General features: G+C 43.1%; 1 protein-coding gene across 1 annotated transcript in view; it reads left to right on the forward strand.

Moving 5' to 3' along the window:
- LOC103597621 overlaps positions 1-19,595 on the forward strand; it is a gene marked incomplete at its 3' end in the record, with an annotated part of 55,825 nt that extends 36,230 nt beyond the window's left edge. The window contains 3 exon segments of the mRNA XM_008581485.1: positions 3,200-3,310; positions 11,566-11,634; positions 19,519-19,595. Of these exon segments, the coding sequence (XP_008579707.1) occupies positions 3,200-3,310; positions 11,566-11,634; positions 19,519-19,595 (257 nt within the window).
- Between the last annotated feature and the right edge of the window lie 1,391 nt (positions 19,596-20,986).

Below are 20,986 nucleotides of genomic sequence, written 5' to 3' on the forward strand. Positions count from 1 at the left end.
TCGGTACATGTTTTAAGGGTTTGTGCACCAACACGCACTCCCAGGCTGTTTTGTGCTCTTGGCAGTGGCAGGTGATGACGTAGCTCTCTGCACTCCAGGGGAGACACGCTCCTGGATTTACCAGGCATACTCTCCCCTTGGGGACAAGGTAGCCTGGTGACTCTGCAAATAGGAAGTCACCCTCCAGCCCAGGGCAGAGCCCGAGGGCTATTCACAGAGAGGGAAGGACCCTGGATTTCTACTGAAGGGTTAGGCAGGGAATTTGGATATTTTGTACAGAAATGACATAGAGTAGAGAGGAGAGGACTGGTAGTTTGGGGGAGAAAAGGGAAGTGGTATACCTCATGCTTCAGGAAGATGGCATGTGGAGACCCAACTGGCATGTGGGGGTAAGGCCATGTCCCCCATGACTTAGCCCCACTTATAGTTCTTATGCTTAAGGAGTTGATAGTCAGGGAATGGCCCAGGATGCTTACACAAGAGCAATAATGCAAGGACAGTGCAGCAGCAGCTTCCACTGGGCTTTGATCTCAAGGTAGCTCATAAAGTGCAAATTGCTTAGAGTCCAAATTATGCCTGAACATTCCTAGGGAGGTGCCATGCTGGAGACTGACATTATTTTCAAGAAAGCGCAGCCCCATAAGCTGTTCCTCCTTTGCTGGAGCCTTGGGCTGCTTTCTCTGGTTGAGCACCAGATGAAGGAGATGGCATGTGTTTGGAAGACAGATTGTGGGAAGTAAGTGGTCTCTCTGTTAATAGCAGAATCACACTCAGGGCTGCGAGAAATTCACACTTTGAGAGGTGCTTGGGAACTGAGAGCCATCAGGAAGACAACAAGTACCACGTCTTTCATTTCCTGCTCACTCCTGGACAGAATGCCTCACTATCCCAAAATATCTATCTCTCTCTCTCTCTCTCTCTCTCTCTCTCTCTCTCTCTCTCTCTCTCATTGTCTCTCTCTCATTCTCTCCCCAAAGCACATATAGTTGAATTCTTGGAAGCATACATTAAATACATAGATCAATAACTCCATTCTGGTTTTGCAGCTTCTTTGTTTAAGGCCGAGATGGTCAAGACCAAATCTCCTTCCTCCCTCCCAACATTCTCTCTTTCTCTTTCTCTCTTCCCAAAGACATTTTTTTCACTTAGAAAGCATTTCAGGGTTGGAACCTTTCTTTCACAACCCCCTTGCCTTTATGCTTGTGTGGCAGTGATGCTCTTTTAGTTTTGATACAAATACACCAAACTTGAGGTAATGTCATGTTAGCACCAAGGGTGCTCCTAGGAGGATGCATAATAGCCCGGGACAAATCATACCAGGAGTAGACACACACTCCTACTCCTGGACGTCCTTATAAAGGGAGAATCTGATTAGAATAGAATGCTAGGGCCATGACTGTGACAAGAGGGCAGCCTGAAGCCTCAAGTGTGTATGTTGGGTGTGTGCACGTGCGTCAGTGAATGTATATGTGAGAATACCTGTGTCTCTGAGTGTACAGGGGTGCGTGTGTGCTTATATGCCCATGTGAGTGCATGTATGTGATTGTGCATGTCCATGTACATATGCAGGCCTGTGAATGCGTGCATCTGTCGGTGTTTGTCATTATTCATGTGTCATGTGTGTGCATGTGTGATGTGTATGCGTGTGTATACCTGCATGTGTGCAGTTGCGCATGTGTGCACTTGCCTTGTGAGAATGTGCACACATATACGCGTGTGTATAAGTGTGTACATCTGTGCAAATGTGTGTGTTTGTAAGTATGTGTCATGCCTTGGTGTGCGTGTGTGTGTGTGAGAGTGAGTGTGTGTGCGTGTGCTCCTAGCATCCACTGTAACTGCTGGTCTGCCCTACTCCTGAGCCCTTTGCCTTGGAGATTGAGATGGTAAGTATGGTATAATATGAAATATAGTTGGTCTTTGTCCCTGGTTCCTATCACAGAGCTAAAACCCTTGGAATTTCCAGAGTGGTAGGAGTGTCTTTTGTTATTCAGAGTGATAACCCCTGAGTTTATACTAATGAGGTGACCTAGGGTAGGACCCCCAGAGTTTATGCTAATGAAGTGACCTAGGATAGGACCCCTAGATAGCCTCAGGATGGGGCCAATCACCAGAAAGACCAAGTAACTAGAGGATTAGAGGGTTGGAAGTTTCATCCCCATCCACCAACCTTCAAGAAAGGGGGTGTGGGGGGACGCAGATCAGCTCTATAAAAACTCTTGAACAAGAGTTGACGAACTGTGTGTTGCTGAACACATGGAGATGCTTGGAGGGTAGCACACCCAGAAATAGCCTGTAATCTCTGCCCACACACCCCTATACCTTGTCCTGTGCATCTCTTCATGTGGCTGTTCATCTGCATCCTTTATAATATCCTTTATAATAAACCAACAAAGGTTAGTAAGTGTTTCCCTGAGTTCTGTGAGCCACCTAGCAAATTATCCAACCCAAAGACCAAGTAGTGGGACACTACTAGGTAGACACCAGGTAGACCATGTCAGAATTGAATTTAATTTTAGGATACCCAGTTGGTGTCCACTGGAGAATTGCTTGGTCGGGGGAAAACACACACACAACTGGTCACAGAAGCGTTCTGTGCAGTAGAGGAGAGTAGGGAAAAAACAATTTGTTTTTACTTTTACAGTAAGGTTATAGAAATACCATCTAAGTAACTGAAGGAAAGACAGCTTCCTTCTCCTTGGCCCAAGCCCCTGGAGTCGCTAAACAGTCCCAGCATTTGGTCCACTGGGTACGGCTGTACATGCCGAGTACTACACAGAAAAGCATCTGACAGAGAGAAAGTAGAGGCAGGACTCACCAAACCCTGTGTCCAGGGGCTAGGCTGCACACACCTGGAGAAAGAGGCTCTCTTTCCTTCACATGAGGTGTCCCTACCAGCCCATTCCTGCCCCTGAAGTGCCCAGAAGGACCACCTTTTCCATACTCTAACAAACACATGATATAGCTTAATGGCTGCCACTCCCTGTTCATCCCACCTTGACCCCCAGAGGACTGGCCCTATAAACAACGGCTCTGCTCTGCCAAATCCTAGGAGCATGGCTTACCCTGTATACTGGTGAGCCCCTGAGAACCCCACCACCTACATGCATGTTCCCACCAGGGATTAAGAGAACACAGCCAGGCTCAGCCACTCTCACCTGCACTGGTGCTAACACTGCCCACGCTTGTGCTTATTTTCAAGAGGATTCCAGAGACCTCACACCAGGACACATCTTGCTGAGTCCACATGGAGAAAAAGTTAGCCTGTCCCTCCCAGGGCCTACACAAACTGAGGAGCTTCCATACAGTGAAGGTAAGATAACACATTCCAGGTCAGCCTTGTTTTCAGAGAGGGAGATTTTACCTGCAGCTTCCAAAATTTCCCAACAGCAGAGACATCATTAAAAACAGACACACGTCAGCCAGTTTCTCCCCTCTCGCTGACACAGAGGTGCTTCTGTAGCTCAGACACAATAGCCCAATGTTTGCATAACAAGTTTGCTCTTGCTAGAGCATCTGGAGAGAGAAATTCCCGTGGAATGGCTTGGAAGAGGTCTAATGTGCCATGCTGATGCCTTGATGAAAATGATAAAGCCCTTTTGGTATCTGCCCAAACTAAACACTGCCTTTTCTCTTCTTTCCAACCATGCTCCAGAGGTGGAGGTAGCTAATTGGTAATCCAAGCAGGTATCCTTGTTATGTGCATTGGTTCATTAATATGAATCATCTGGCTCCTAACACATAGCAAGGCAGTTTCCAAAAGCCCTTCTGGCATGTTAAGTTTTTGGAGAAGAGATGCTGGCTCTGGGCAATAGCCATTTTGCAAAGGAAAAAAGAAATGAAGTCAGAGGGTGATGAGTGTCAACCACCCAGAATCCATCATGATGTGTGTGCATGAGTTGTACAGCCAGCAGACCCCTTGATGAGGAAGATTAAAAGCTGCACTCATTTGGTGGGTTATGTCACAAATGGCTTAATAAAAAGAGCATGGACTCAGAGTCAGTAAATTTGAGTAGCCCTGGCTTGCCTTCTATGTTGCCAGATGACTTTGGGTTAGTCCTTCATCCTCCCTGTGTCCAAGGTTCCTCATCCAAAATGAGAGGTTTCCCTGCTGAGAAGTTCCTTGACAATTACTGCATTTTACTTTTAATTCCTTGACAATTACTGCATTTCACTTCAATAGTCTGTTGCTATTGAAGTAACCACCTACTATATGGATTTCCAGAAAGTAGAATGCATTTGGTTCCAAATTCAGCATCAAAGAACTTCCATCACTGCTTGGGCTATACCATGATACAAATATAAAAATATATCGGTTGTGAATTGGCGGAAGCAGGAGTTAGACAGGTGGAGGCCACTGTTGGCGTGACACAGCTGGCATAACAGCTGGAAAGCAAATATGATTCTGTTCACCTGCTGCACATTTGCCCACTCTGTTCCAAGAGAAATAGTTCCCCTTTTAGCAAAGCAAAAGCCAGAAGCAGAAAAGGAAACATGCAAGCTGTAAGTTTGTTGTCACCATTATCAACATGAGGCTTCAGTCATTTCAGTATCCCTGGCACCTAGCATAGTCCCTGACACATACATAGCAGGATCACAAAGAAATGTTCAATAAAAATATTTCAATAATTTCCACATGAGGGAGGGATGGAGGAAGGGAGGGAGAGAGAGAGGAAGAGAGATGAAACTTATCCTGAATAAATGGAGACTTGCATGCCATCTTGTCCCAGTCCCAAGGACCATATATTTAATCCTACTTGCCTCTCAAATCTAAAGGCATTCGCTCTGTACCTATTGAATGAATGAGTGAATCAGTAAATCAGTCAATCAATCACTGGCCTCTCTCTAGCCTTTCCTCCACATACAGGAAACCTGGTTGATCTTCAGTCTTGATGGTGATTGGATGGTGCCCTGAAGGGTGGGGAAGGATCTTAAACCCACATCTCCCCCTTGTAGATCCACAGAACAGGTCTAGCTTTCTGGGAGTCTCTATTAATGGGAAAGGGTTTTTCCCAGTGGCACCAAACTCTTTGCAGCTCAGTTTATTCAAATCCATCTTGAGCATCATGTCTACCCTCCCCTTCCAGTCTCATCTCCCACTACATTCCAGCTCACCACTTTCTCATCTCTTTCATGGCCCAAACATTCAGTCTTCATTTTTTTTCTCTTTAAGTCTTTGCTCAAGTTGCCCCCAAACATCTAGAATAGGCTTAAGTTCATCTTTTCTAGGACATTTTCCATAATAAATTCACCTTACTTCGTACAACTGCTGAGACATAGCCTCAGCCAATGTCTCTCTCTCAATCCCTTTTGTGATTATTATATGTATCTGCATCTGTTTCCTGTTTAGCTCCCAAATAGATGAGTCCTAGAGAACCTCTTATCTTTATCATATGTCCAAGAAATGCTTGTTGATTGATTGAATATCCCAGGTGTCACAAAGGAAAGTTCTTTGGGTATCATAGTTGGGTTTTTTTTAATAAAAAAAATCTTGAGTAAAGAAGAAATATGATCTGTCTGATCTTTCTGAGACTTTTAGACTCTGTCAACAACTATTTGGAAATAAATTCTTAGGCAATTAGGTCATGATATCTTGCTTTCAGACAGCATAGAAAAATGAATATAAACCCTCAGATGATTAAAAAAAAAAAAAAAGATGCGAAGACTGGAGCTGGAATTTGACCCTCTTGGTCATGTTGGGATATTGCAACACTTAGAAAATTCAAAGGCTTAAGAAAGGAAAAGTTAACTTGGAAGGATACAAATCAAAACATTGGATATGCTCTCTGCATTGCTTATCCTTGATTCAAATCCTTCATCTGTTCTCCTAGTCACAGAGCCAGCAAGAGAAGTTTTCTCTCAGAAGTTCTTTTACTCAGAAGTTTTTTATTTCAATAAGTTCAAGGGTGTCTGTGCCAATGATTCAGGTTGGGACGTCAGGTCCTAAGTAAATTTAAATTCCTGATCTCTTTCAGAATTTCTAATTAGTATTTGTTCTTGTCCTAAAAGGATTTTTACCCCCAAAATGTTTCTTAGTTTTTTTGGTCATTTAATTAGTGTCGTTCCCCCTTGCAACTTTTTCTTGGTGTGGTAGCTTTAAAATATGTCCCCAAATTCTTTGACACTTCTCTCTTCAAACGGGAGAACATAATTCTCCTTCCCTGGAGTGTAACCTGCATACACTGGCTCACTTCTAATAAATATAGACTATGACAGAAATGATGGTGTGTGACTTCTCAGACTGGCTCATAAAAGGCATTGTGGCTTCCTTGCTCTCTGTCTCTTGGATTACTCACTCTGGAGAAAGCTAACCACCATGTCTGTTGTGAGGCCACTCAGCAGACTTATGGGAAGAAGTCTACATGGCAAGGAACTGAAGCCTCCTGCCAACAGCCAGAATGAACTTTCCAGGCTTGTGAGGAGATTCTCCAGCCCCAGTTAAGTCTTCGGAAGACCGCATCCCTGGCTGGCGTGACCGACCTCATGCGAGACAGCGCCAGAACCTCACACCTAAGCCACACCCAGATTCTTGAAGAAACTGTGTGAGATATAACAATAGTTTTTTGTCTTAAGTCACAAGGTTTGGGGGTAATTTGTTCCCAATAATAGATAACTAATATACTTGGTGTCATTTCCTGGAAGGCAGCTGTGCTAACCACCATACCGCCAATGCCTTGGTGTCATTTCTTGATGGTCCATGATTTGGTAAACACAAAGATGAAGCGTCCAAAAATATCCCAGCTGGTCCCAAAACACTGTTCAGTTGTGGGCAAACCTATGCTACATGGGTGACTTTCTCTTCGTTCTCCCCATTTGTCACTTGTGATGATGGTGGTTGTGGAGGTCCCATGGGTAAAAGAACCCTTCCATGTTGGTGGGGTATTTGCCAAGGTATGATGTTCCTAGAGTAGCCTATCTTTAAGCAGCTGTTACCTTAATGTGCTGCCTGGAGACTTGAAGGAGGAAAATTCCTTTAGAAGAGGCCATGTGAGGAACAAACTCTGGGCTAACTATACTGTCCAGTCTTGGGTTTTATTCCCAGCTCTACTACCTGCGATTTCTGTGATCACGGGCAAATAACTTCACTGCTTCAGACCTCAGCTTCCTAATATAGAAAAAGAGGAGTTGGTATTAGATCCAATCCTCGCAGCACATGTCCCAAAGAACTCCAATCCCTAGGGAGGTTAACAGGTGTTATGTAAAAAAGGAAAGGTTCTGAGGTCAAATACATTTGGAAACCAGTGGACTAAAGTTAAGCAGATTCCTTACTGTAGGACTTCACAGAGCCTCTGAAATGCTAATGTGAACCATGGTTCTTCAAGATGGAGATGTGCACTGTTTCCCAATCTTATCTGACCGCTGAATATTTTTGTTTTTAGCAAAACATGTGGATCGAAATAGTTTTGGGAACACACTTGGGAAAATGCTAAACTGGTGATTTCTAAGGTTCCTTCTAGCTCTAATAGTGTATGTTTCTAAATATGTCCCTTTTCTCAAGGAGATTCTCTCTGTGGGGCAGTTCTGTCATCTCAATCCTGAAGCAGGATCTCAGTCATTCAATAATTCATGACTGTTCTTATTTTCATTCTCCAAACATCAGTTCTGAATCATAGCATCCACAATCCATCCATCTCTGTGTGGGAAGCAGTAGAGGAAGGTAGGAGGATGTCCATGTGGTAGTAATTTACATTGTCTCTTTTGCCCAATCAGTGTTTGATAACCCATAAGAAAGAATATTGGCAGATGTTACCAGTTCTGGTGACTTCAGGTCAAACATTTGAATAATGTGGCTGGATATGCTTGGCACCCAGCATTTCCTGTCAGTGGGCCTTCCTGTACTGCAGAGGCTAGAAGGCTAAAAACTACATTTCCCAGATAACCTTTGCAACCAGGGGGCTGGATGCACATTACATTCTGCTAATTAGATATGTCTGCATGAGATTTGGAGGGCAGAGTGAGGGAGAGGCATGGAAGTTCTGGGCTACTTGAAATCATGAAGACTGAGTGTGCCAAGAGGCGGTTGCCGCAGCACCTTTGTAAGCACCAAATTCTCCATAGTAGCTCTGTTTCTTCTTAAAATACCTGGATGGTTTCTGTTCTGCACTGAACCCTGACCAATAAGCTCTCCTAACAGAAATTATGGGAGATTCCTATCAGGCTCAGCATGAGGCTAAATTGGGTCTAGCACATATACCACAGTGTTGAGTGGTTGTGAAAGGCTAATTTTGACTAATGAGATGTGAATGGAATTAACCTGTGCAACTTCCAGGTCGTTTCCTTAAAAGGAAACTATTTGCCCTCCCCTTCATCCTTCCCCTTGGACTTGGTTGTGGTGGTGAAATAGCTTCAGCCATGTGGAAGAAAACCATGATCTATGGGATGATGGAGCAATAAGATGTAAGGAACCAGGATGTCTGAATAACTTCATGGAGCAGAGCCACCCTGATCTGCCCACCTACCTCTGGACTCATGTGAAAGAGAAATAAATGTTGATCTTTTGGGGTCTCTTTGTTTCAGCAGCTTACCTGTGCCTTAACATAAAGCAACTATCATAATATCTGCCAATCTTCACATTGCTTTGAGCAAATCAAACCAGATCATACTTGCACTTCATCTTGTAAAGTAAACTTTCAATATGAACTATCATTGGACCTAAAAGAGAGAAGGCCCATTACATGTGTATTTGACTCCTTTGATACTTGTACTGAATACCTACTATGTGCAAGGGACATGGAAGGGTGTTAATATCAAAAGCAAATGCTCTTGGTCACTGTGCTCTGTATACCATCTCATTCCATCATCCCAATAATCCTATGAAGTCAGTATTCTCATTCACGTATCATGGATGAGGAAACTGGAACACAGGGATTAACTCACCTGGTAAGGGCACAGCTCTGATTCATTCGCAGGCCTGTCCGTCCCAGAGGCTGTCCTCACCCACTTTCCAAGGCTCTGCACCGGGATGGTGGCTGCTGCCCTCAAGGACCTCACAGTCTGTGTAGAGAACAGATCCACAAGCAACTAACTCTACCTCAAGGCAGATGAAATGAGTCTGTAACAGAGGCCTAAGCAACACAACTCAGGGGTGTTCAAGGAAGAAGCGAGCAATTCCAGCCTGGGAGACTGGGCAGGGCTTTTATAGAGGAATCCCAATTTGCACTGACCTTTGAGAAATCAGTAGAAGTGGATAAACAGAGAAAGGGAGGGAAAGACACGGTTAGAGAAGGGACCAGCATGAACAGAGACAAAGAGGCAGGAAAGTAGAGAACATGTGGGAAATGAGGAGCAGCCCAGCGTGAGCGGACTGTGAAGGGGCTTCACGGGGTTGGGGGTGGGGGGAGCCGGGGCTGACAGGCATGCCAGGGCCGGACCAGGGAAGGCCTTGTGTGCCAAGAGAGAGCCGAAATGCTGCTTTTTAGGCAATGAGGAATCACAGATGTTTGAGGGATGTCATGCAACCCAACATGAGTACCAGCGTGAAGGAACAGTCAACAGAAAAGGCAGAGAGCTCAGGCTACAGCAAAATTCTCCAGGCGACAGCTGATGAGGGCCTGAATGGAAGGCAGCAGGCAGACCTTGCCAAGAAGGGAAAGTCCCCAGGGCCACTGCCTGGATGTGAGGATCTCAACCTGCACTCTGAAACCTGAGCACCCAGTGACAAGCCCGTTTGTAGAGTCTCTCTACAGAGTTGGCTACAGTTCTCATCTCTGATCTTCTACTCAAATTACCTTTATTTTGTTTTTATTCATTTAAGATCACTTGGTGAGCAGGGCAGTGTGTATGTGTCTCAAATATTGTAATGAAGATAAAACAACAAGTAAGGCCCCGGAGCCACATCGTCATCCCCACAACAGCACACACAGGGTCACAGCTCCTGCAGCCTCCCTCGTTCCAGGTCAAACTCCCGCCGACACATAAAAAGCAGATTTCAGCGTCCTGGGCCCCCCTGCGTCGGCAACGTGGCAGCTGCTCTCTGGCGTGTGTGCTGTAGGGAAATGGCTGAGCTTCAAGCAGACAGCGTGGCAAGTCATAAGCGTTCTAAGGAAAACCATGATAGCAAATTTCTTGGGAGCTTAGAAGCAAAGGGCAAGGCGGTAGCAGTGATGGAAAGTGTTTGTCTAACCCTCTTGCACCTCTCACCCCGACACACATTGCCGTTTCTCTTTCATGACTGTTTTCACTGCTGCTTCCCCTTTCAACCACTGACCACTCAATTCTTTGAGGGAAAATTAGCATTCATTATGCAATTTATCTCTCTCCTTTTAATCCAGAGTGTCTGTCTCCAAGGTCCCTAGTCAATAATTAATGTTTGTTCTCATTTTCCATTCTCCAGAGCATCTATTCTTGAACTGTAAGGTCAACAATTAACACTAATTATGGCTTTTTCTCTCCCCAGTGTTGGTTCTCAGAATCCCGAGCTGCCTGCTCAGCCTCAGTTACCGGCGTGTGCACGGCTGCGCGTGTGCACGCCCAGATGGAAAAGCACCAAGAGGCAGGCTTTTCCAAGCCCCACCACAGTGCAGTGAATCAATAGAACCCAAACATTCCTTTTTGGCAACCTCTCTAGTATATTTGTATCAGTAATGAGACAATGAATTAAAAACAAACAAATAAAAGTATTTGGAAATGAGTTTGGGTGGGTAGTTAGGCCAGAAGATCTCTAAATCTTTTCCAATTTGAATTTTCTAGAACTCCTTGTGATTTTTCCTTCCCTATATCACTATCTCCTTGATATCTCACACCTCTCTCTCTCTCTCTCTCTCTCTCTCTCTCTCTCTCTCACACACACACACACACACACACACACACACACACACATCCCCCAAATTTCCCTTTAAAAATGATTCTTCATTCATTTAGAATTCACTCACCTGACCTCCTTTCCATCTGTCACCTCTTCCTCAACTGTCTTTCTCAGCTGTTATCCTAATCCTCTCCAGCCATTAAAACAGCATTGTTTCAAGTGGTTTTCATTCTGACTGACAAGGATGGCTAAGAGAATAAATTTCAACTAAGGTGACTCAGAGTGGAAAAAAAATCATCAGGGGCTGTGGAAAAGCCTCTGTCCAGTCTTTTTGGCTGGACTCAGATTGGCTAGAATCCCTCCTGCCTCCCCTGGCCCAGACCCTGTGTTTGTGCTACAGCTGGAGACGGGGCTCTTCGGACCTGTCTGCCGTCGCCCACATCCCCTATGGCTGCACATGCTGGGGCCCTCAGCACATCTGCTGTTCAAATCCGGCCAGCTCCTCCCAGCGTGTGTCAAACATTAACTGTTTCATGCTCTTCCTCTGTCAAAAGTTCTCCTCTCTGAATTTGGGCATCGTGGGCCCAGCAGGGTATCACCTTTAAACATCTTGGATATAAATATTATTTTCTTCAATGCTTTTTCAATTCTAGATCAACCTTCTCTCCATAATAGCATCTATGGATTTTCAAAACCATTCAATTCATTACAAGGCTTAAGCATAGAGGCATCTACTTCATGTTTTCCCCTGTCTTGGAGTAAGGAAAATAGCTTTTTTCAAGACTTTTGCACACTCTCAGGCAAAATCCCTTATTGTTTTTCAGCCTATGAATCTGTCAATTCAAATATCAGCCATGAAGAGAAAGGGGCTAGTATTCAGCATCTCCTAAAAGGTAAGCTTTTCCCCTAAAAAGTCACCTCTACTTCTCCTCTATGTCATTTGACTCATGAACATAGGATGTCATACTTTGACCTCCAGAAACGTACAATTTCTCCCCAAATATACCAATAAGTAGGAAAGAGGATTTACTTCCTGGAAAGCCTGAGAAATGTGGTGTCCTCATGAATTACTCGTGGGCAGCCCTGTGTGCTATGGTCTGCATGTAAATATTAGGGAAGAAGAGAAGTTGGATTGAACCAAGTGCTTGTGCTTAGTTGGCCCAGGAAGGATAATTTGCAGGGATGTCCTAAGGGTTCCACAGGTTGTATACTGCACAATTCATTGACCCCTAGAGTTGTGCACAACCACAAACTAGGAAACTATCTGGAAAAGGCCCTCAGGCTTGTATTTTGAGTGGAGGACTGATACCAGTTCTGCCTCTTCCAAGATTCCTTCCATATTATTTCCCCCATAGAGAGATATACAAACACTGAGAGTGTAGGTTGACTTTGTAGTTCATCCTCCACCCACAGACATGGCTGCTTCTGCTTCAGACCAGGGGGAAGGGATGAATACGTAGAGACATTCTCCCTATCCTTAAAATAGTCTTTGATTAACAGAGAAATGTGTGTGGTCTTCCTTGCTGCTTATTTTGGGGCAGACAGCAATGAATCCTGCATGGGGACCTGCTATAGTAACAGGAAGCAATGGCCCAGATGGAGGGCTGGAGCCAGAGTTGGGTGGAGGGAATTGTTTTTGCCAGACATTGCAAAACTAGAAAAAAAAAAGGCACAATCCTATCCTTGCCAATCTCAAAATCAGTAAGCAGAGAAATGCCTGGGAGTCTAGCCCTCTGCATTACCTGTTGCCATCTTCCTCGGGCAGACATCCTGACCACGGTGAGAAGAGTTTCAATGTCATTTCTGCTCATTCTCACACATTGGTTAGAACTGGGCCAATGTAGCTCTTAAAGGAGCCCTGTCATGAAGGCGATGAGGCTGGTGATGGTGATCTGACATGCCAAACATCGTGCTGGGTCCTTTACAGTCATTATTTCACTTCATCCTCACAGTAATGATAGGAGGTAAATCTTATTATCATTTTCATTTTTCATCCAGGACAATAGGGCTCAGAGAGGTTAAGTAGCTTGCCCAAGGTCACACAAATTAGTGAAATGGGGATTTGAACCCTAAGAACCTGCATTTTTACTACTATGCATGGTTAGTAGTGATATCGATCTAAATAGGCATGTTTCCACCAGACAATATGTGAGAGATTAGGAAGTCCTTGACTTAATAATGACCCATACAAACAAATAGCTTCTGTTGAACACCGTTTTCTCCTCTGTTACCCCTTACAGCACCAGATACCCTTTTGTGGGTAACACAGAAAATGATTTGCAACTATTAGAGATACTATGGGGAGAAGAGGAGAACCTGAAAAGAAGTAACAGTTTAAGAGAACCAAACTCTTGAGACAAATCTTTAGACCAAAATATTCTTCCTAATATAGCCTAAAATGTTACAATTTTACTTAATTCTGTTATTAAAATCTCACCAATAAAATATTTACTTTGGATAAAGAAGCATCCTCTTAAAATACTGATACTTCTGAGAAGCTAATAGTCTGTCACAATTTAGTAAAAATTAATTGAATCAGATAGCTGTCCTCTTACAACCTAGCTGAGAACAGCTGTTCTGAGGGACTGAAAATTCTGCTAGAGGTGGAAATAGAGGTGAGTAATTTGGATATAAGTAGAGTTTTAAGAGTTGAAATACTCCTGCTGGTGGGGTACCCTGGTGTGCTTGGATGAAGGGAAGAACACCAGCTAATGGAAACGGGGGCACTAGGAGAGAAGCGCAGAAAGGGAACTGATGGGATGCCAAAGGCAAACAGCCTATTACAGAATCGCCCCTTGGCAAGCTCTACGTCCAGAAAAGGGAAAGAAACTATCATTCCTTCTCCTCTCTATTCCTAATAACTGAAAGACAAATTTCCTTCTTAATGCAAATTTCTTTCTTATTTCCAAGCTTTTGCACCTAGTTCCCTCTGCCTAGAGCACAATTCCTCATCTCCTCCTATCCAACGTTGTTTTAATTATAGTAAAACACACATAACATAAAATTTGCCGTCTGAACCATTTTGAGCACAGTGCAGTAGCATTAAGTACGTTCATACTGTTGTGCAACCAACCTCCAGAACTCTTCTTCTTGCAAAACTGAAACTTTAGACCCATTAAACAACTCCCCCTTCTCCCCTCCCCAATCCCCTGGCAACCACCATTCTACTCTCTGTTATCCCCGATTTTTAGCCCTTTTCCTGGTTAACTCCTACGAATCCTTCGGTTCCCAATTTAGTTCTCATGCTCACCTCCCTGCACCTGGCTTTTCTGCTTCCTCTTCTCTGCCCTCCCCATCCCTACCCTCCCTGACCCCCCACCACCCTGCCGACTGGGTGACAAGCCCCCTCCACATGTGCACGTTGCACCGGTGCTTACCCCCATCACAGCTACTCTCACAGTACTGTCTACTTATTAGACTTTCCTTTCCACTGGACTGCAAGCTTTTTAAGGGTAGGGCCGCACTAACATCCCCAGTACCTGGTACAATGCTGCTGACACATACCTGCTGTCGGTGCCTCATAAGTATTCGATGATTGAAAGAGTTCAGCTACAATATGGGTTAAACAAGCTTTTTATTTCCAGATTGACTTGCGAGGCTAATCACCATGCAGAATATTGTCTCTGCAGGATAGTGCATTCTGATGTCTACCTATATATAAGCATAGAGTGCCTCTCTCAGGGCTTAGAATATAGGAACTTTATTTGCTCCCTTGATTTGCTCAATGACCTTAGCAAAAAATTCTTACATCTCTTTGTGCTGAACATTCTCCACTTGTTTTTAAGGAAATGGATATAACGTTACTCTGAAAATATCTGATACTGTCTGGAATTGAGTTCAAAGAGCATTTTAAAACATGTATTCATTGGAATCACCTATAGAGTTTTCACAACTTCTGGTTTCCTTTTCGGTCATTTGGTTTTAATGAATATTTTCAGATAAAAGTGATTAGATTCTAAAGAACTATATAGATGGTGGACTTCAGGTATTTGTGGTCTTGAAGGTTGGTTTCAACTATTTGAAATGACCTCAAAAGTCAGGGACACACACAATTTGTCATTTTACAGAGGCATATAGTCAAATCATAGACATTACAAGGTTGGGAGGGAGAAAACCATCACTAAGCTAGTGAGTGAGCCTAGCCAACCTCCCAGCACACACTTCTCAGTATTGCAGCCTAGAATCATTGTAACATCTGCCATGGCTCCGGTACAGATTCTTTAAACAGAAGTACAATGATTTTTTTTTAAATATGTACTTTAATGGCCCTAAAAAAGTAGCCAACTGGTAGGACTAGTGATAGAAGTAAGAAAAAGTGAAGTAGTCTAACAATTTGATGAAAAAACAGTTTTATAAATCATTCTAATCCTTTATTTACAGACTCATTAAGAGTCTGAAGAACTCCCCCTCTTTTTTCAATTGTGCTTTAGATTTATTGAGGATATGACACACCATAGGGATGTTCATAAATTTAAGGATTCTTGAAATTCTCAGGATGTGTCACTCTCAAGTAGCCGGTTTCTGCTGTTCACATAATGCATGAAGGATCAGGGCCTTGTGCTAAGTACTATTTCACTGTGAAGTAGTACTTAGCACAATACATTTGAAGGTAGGTATGGATTTTAAGATTGTGTGCATGCATGTGCATCGGTTATACTTCTCAACTTATAATAAAGTTTAGAATATTAATTTTTCTTCTATCAGAGTGATCAAAAGAATTATAACTTTCATTAAATGCCAGTAATCCATAAATACTGTTTTCTGTCTCATCACTCTTCAGACATTTGTGTTATCTTCTCATCAAAAAAACCATAAAGAAGCACGAGGCTTTTCTTCGGGATTTTTTTCCTCCTAGTCTCTCTCTCTTGCTTTTTTTACACATCTACCTGTGGCCTAAGAATTTTGCTGTTGCCTTTATTTCCCCACAATTCCTCACTTGAAAATTAATGTAGACGCCAATGTCAGAATGTGTTCAATAGAATGAATGTCTGTTTTACACAACTCAAAGACATTGCTCATTCATTCGTTCCTTCATTCAGCAGACACTAATTGATCATCTACTAGTAACAAATACTACACTAGGCACAAGAATACAGTTGACAGACATACTGCATGACTTCAGTAGTCCACAGTGGTGGAATGTGTTGAGAGCTATGAATGAGTACAGACTGACTCAACCTGGAGGTTGAGAAGGCTTTTGGAAGGAGAGGACATCTTTGGCCTCTTTTTTAAATTCCCTTCCTCCACATGGTCTTCCACTACAGGTATACTTTTTAATCCTGTGATGTATTTTGATTGGAGAGTTTCTCATGCAGCTGATATTTTGTTGCTACACAACTCAAATTTAAATTCCATCCTCTAGCTTGGCTTCCATTTAGGGCTTGGTAAACTGCCATGTGCCTTTGAACCTCTCCATAAAAAATAATTTATGAACTTTTGAGAGAAGTTGATGTTCCCAAAGCTAACGCCAGACCCTTGAGACTTAGCTAGCCTTGGTCTAAGAAGATATAAGTAAAAAGACTATTATTCCAAATTGGAAGAAAAATATTACCCTCTCAGTTACTAGACACTTCCATATTTAAATTCAGATTGACTCATATTTTCTAGATCCATCAACTTGGCTCCTTCGCTAGAGCTCCCAGGAGGATGGAGCCTGGAGACTTTCTCAGGTCTTGAGTAATTGTTTGATACCCCCATCTCACCCTCCTCCTCATTCGGGAAGATTTAAAGCAAAAATATGTAGCATGAACAGGGTCTTAAATCTTGTCCCAAGGATTTGATAATGACGATACTAAAAGGCCATCTTGGGTCTTGGTCTCCTGCACTAAACAAGCAGACTTGAAATTTATTACAACACTACAAACACTCTACACGTCATAGGCGTCTTGAGTCACATCATATAAAATAAAGTATTTTTAGATATTCCTAAGGAAAGGTCAGCAGGATCAGAATTATCCTTCCTTTTATGGTCAGGTTTATACTGGGAAGAGTTGTTTTGTTTTTTTTTTTAAATAATCTGGAATTTGCATTTGCATTTTCCATTTATGACCAGAAACACAAAACCATGAAGGTCCAAGGCTGACTTTCAGGCCTTTTCCCATTGGTTTCTGCTCAGGTCAGCAAGTCCATGTGCAAAGCAGTGAGAAGGCAAAGGTGCTTTCTGCGATCTGTTTGACAATGGATCCCCTTCCCAAGGATGAACCACTGCAAGTTATGGGGAAGGTCCTATGACAGCATACTAATGATCAAAGGGTACTTATGCCTCCGAAATGGTTTATATGGATAAAGGCCCTAAACGGATTTAAAGTGGCTCCTGCCAGCACCTCCAACAACCACTGCCCTTATAACCACTGAGTATTTGACCACTTTGGAGCCCACAGGTCAAATGTTCTTTCCGAAGCACTGACACACATCTAGGAACGAGCCAAGTGGACCATCCGGCCTGATAAGGTGGCTATTTGGAGTCAGGTCTCTATTCTGACACTAGTTGTGGTCCACCAGAGGGTCCCATACCAAGGGATATAAGTATTCTGAAACAATGAGAATAAATATGACTATGTTTCATTTTTATTTAAAACAACGAACAATTTGGGAATTAAAGATAGTCAACACAAATTTAAATAGAAGAATATTTTAAGGGGCTGTATCCTATGCTAGAATCAGATGCTCTTTCCTGCTTTTCCGGTTTTGAGTGTTTGGTGAAGGATCCCATGATTTGAAGAACGCAGAAGAGGTTTGGGATGAGACCCCATCTAGTAAGGGTCATCTCTGAAACTGCCTGATTATCTGGCGGGAACGTTATCTCCTCACTAAAAGCCTGTGGATAGATTAATGCTAGCATTTGAAAATCTACTTGGGCCTGATGGTGGGCAGCCAGGGAAGGAATGTGTTTTCCATTTATCTCCTTAGTGGCAGAAATGTTCATCACAGGAAGACTGTGAACTCCCAGTTTCAGGCGTGCCCGGAAGTTATGCAGTCTGCAGTCTGTGAACACACACACCAGCTCCTGAATGCAGTTGCCTGGGTTGCTCAATGGGTTAGTCAGTTTCTCGGACTTGATAACAGGGGTAGGTCTTGCCACACTGTTTCAAGAGAAAGTTTTACCACCACCATTGCTTTATCTCCCAGGAATGCAGTTTGAGTTGTGTCCCCTCCTTGACAGCTTGGACCTCAGTAAATTACCAAGGTCTTGACCCAAGAGACGGAGAAGCCCTAAGCGATTTTTCAGTCTCCTATCTAAAAATGTGTTTATATTTCTTGGACTCTGGCTGACTGATTCATTCTCCTGGTGTTGCAAGAACTTTCCTTATGCATTAGAATTTATAAGTTTCATTTCTAAGAGACCCATGGTTCCTTCCAAGCCACAGAGAAGTGAACCTCATCACAACACAATTCTGCTGGGCTGGATCTGTCCAGACGATGGACCATAGCCAAGCAGCTGCAATGTGGCAAACTCAAGTGAGGAGATACAGGAGGCAGCGTGATGTGGTGGGAAGCACAGCACCAACCTGGAGGACATGTAGGTTCAGGTTCCTGTTTTTGCACTATTCAAGGTATGGCCTTGAGCCAATGACACGAAACCATTCCCTGGGTCTCAGTTTCCCCCAAGATGATTTAAATAAGAAATGATTTAAATCTGGGAAGAAGCCATTTTCAAACACAACAGAAGAGGACAGCTGAGAAACAACAGAAAAGGGAAAGTCAGCCCACAAGGAAAGAGTAGAAGCTTCAGGTCAAAAAGACAAAGATACAGAGTCACAGATGGCCATAGGCTGTCAAAGTACAAGGGTACTTCAAAAAGTTTGTGGAAAAATAGAATTAAAAGATAATATGAATCTTTCTGTGAAATTTTTGAAGACCCCTCATACTCACCAAGAATGGAAAGAACTTTTCATTGGACACTGGTCCTAAAAAAGAGATTAAAATCCTTTTCAGTGCTTAGCTAAATCTGTTCCTCAAATAAACATTTTTATAAATATTAAATTTACTTTCTTATGGGAAAAAAAGAAAAACAAAATAAATCCTATCCTTTTGCACCATGGAGTTTTAGAGGCAGGCAGTCTTGGACTCAAATCCTTACTCAAAACCTCACTAGTTGTACAACCTCGCATGAGATACTACACCTTTCAAGCTCAGCTTCCACACCTGTAGAGAATCGTGATAACACCCAGCACTGGGGAGAGTCACAGGATCACACACCAATGCCATGCCCGAGTCCATGTGGCACCTTCTTCATGGCGGCTTCTTGATTTCCATTATTTCTCCTCCCACCAGCAGCATTTTGGCCTTTGCCCTTGTCTGTGTCAAGTTCCCACCTCTCCTATTGCCCCCCATATTGTGAGAAAAAAGGGAAGTCTCTGATCTCTTTATCCAGAAGGTTGCAGAAGCATTTTCCTACTTCAGTGAAGTGCAGTCATACAAAATTTATATTCAACAGCATCAGTAAGTTTCTTCCATCAACATTTCTTTTTTAATTTCAGCTTTATCTGAATCTTGATAGCACAAAGAATTTACTTTTGTTGTTTTAAAAAGCAACCAAAACAAGAAAAATATAAATTTGAATATAAGGTCTTAACACTATATTTATCATGGTGTGTAGACTGTGCCTATAGAAGTTATGAGTGTTATTTGGTGAGTAAATATGAATGCCATAGGTGTATCCATGTTTATAATCTTACATACATATGAACTAGGTATGTGTGTGTATGGTATATATAAAAATTTGTGAGACCTAGATCTGACAACCTTGATCCTTTTTCTCTCTGATTTTCACCTAGCAAACGCTGAGTCCAGAACCACTCTTCACATGAGTCTTTATGAAACCTCACCTCTGACCCAAACAACAGAGAAGCAGGTACAGTACCGACTCTGAATGAGCATGATACTCAAGTCAAGACTCTTAGGTTCTTGTCCTGGCTTGCTATGTGACCCTTGGTGAGACTCCTCACCTGTCTGGGCCTCATTTACCTAATCAGTAAAATGAGGCAAGTAGACTATAAAACCTCAGAGGTTCCTTTACTCTTAGACTTGCAATATCTTAGTCCAATTGTGACTGCATTGTCTGTCTTCGTGTGTGTGTCTGACTTCTGCAAAATCAGAAAGGGAATAAGAAAACACAAAAGTTATTCATTGAGGCAGTAGGCACTCATTTGCATTCCTAATGAAAATGGGGAGAAAAAATTAGGAATCGAGGAAAAAAACGCAAGGGTAATTGTGAAGAAAAGAGGAAAATGCTTATCTGGATGCATTAGGAACCTCTATTAGTGGTTCAAGGACATATGTTCACAAATATTTGTAAGTTTGTTCCTTTGTTGGAAGCTTTGAGACTGGGACTGTCTTCAAATTCTCTCTGGAGAGACACCTCAGGGGAATTCCTAGAGCTGAATCTGGCATCTCAGAGAACCTGAGGCAAGAGCGGCATACACAGCTCCAGGGGACCTGGGTCTCTTCCCTCAGCCTAGGGGCCACGATCACTATTTCTCCTTTATGTCCAACTTCCTGCCACAGCCTGGTTTTCTCCTTTTCTCTAGCACTTATTAAAAATAATAATAGAAATGGGTTCTATTATTCTCATCTGTGTGCCTGAGCTGAGTTCTGAGGCAGGGCGTGGACTCTCACTAAACCCAGGCCTGGGTCAAGGCCTCCACTGATGTATTGCAGCTAAGCCACCCTCCGTGCTACTGAGGAACCACAGGACTAAGTTTGCATTTCTTTTAAATGCCTATTTTGAAGACACCCTTTATAAGGTATCTAGAGGCATTTCTTTCTTGAGAGAATCTGTGACTAAGGAACATATAATATTGTATATTTTGATATTTCCACAACTCCAAAGACCATGCAAATGCCTCACATACTCTAAGCACACCCCAAATTCACACAGCCCAGTGATTGTATTTCAGGAGACCTAATATCACCTGCAATAAAAGAGTGGCTCAGCCATGTCAAATTAAATCCTAGCCTGAATTATTAACCTTGCAGTCAGAAAGAGGAGCACCAGACCGAGGGTCTTAAACTCTAATCCTGGGTTTCCCCTGTGCTGCTGTGGCATGTCAGCTGCTCCCAGAGCTTCATGTACCTCCTTTGTGAAATGAGGCGGGTTGTCCCCAGCAGAACCAGTTGGTTTGTTCAAGTCAGAGTAGTTTTAATTCCTTTAGAAGCCACCCCAGAAAGAAAAGCCATTTGAAAGAAAGTCTGGGGAGCCCCCCCCCCAGCCCCCAAACCACAGAGAAAGTGGAGTGAAGTTGG

Source organism: Galeopterus variegatus, unplaced genomic scaffold, assembly GCF_000696425.1.
Source record: "Galeopterus variegatus unplaced genomic scaffold, G_variegatus-3.0.2 Scaffold2363, whole genome shotgun sequence".
NCBI classification, from domain to species: Eukaryota; Metazoa; Chordata; class Mammalia; order Dermoptera; family Cynocephalidae; genus Galeopterus; species Galeopterus variegatus.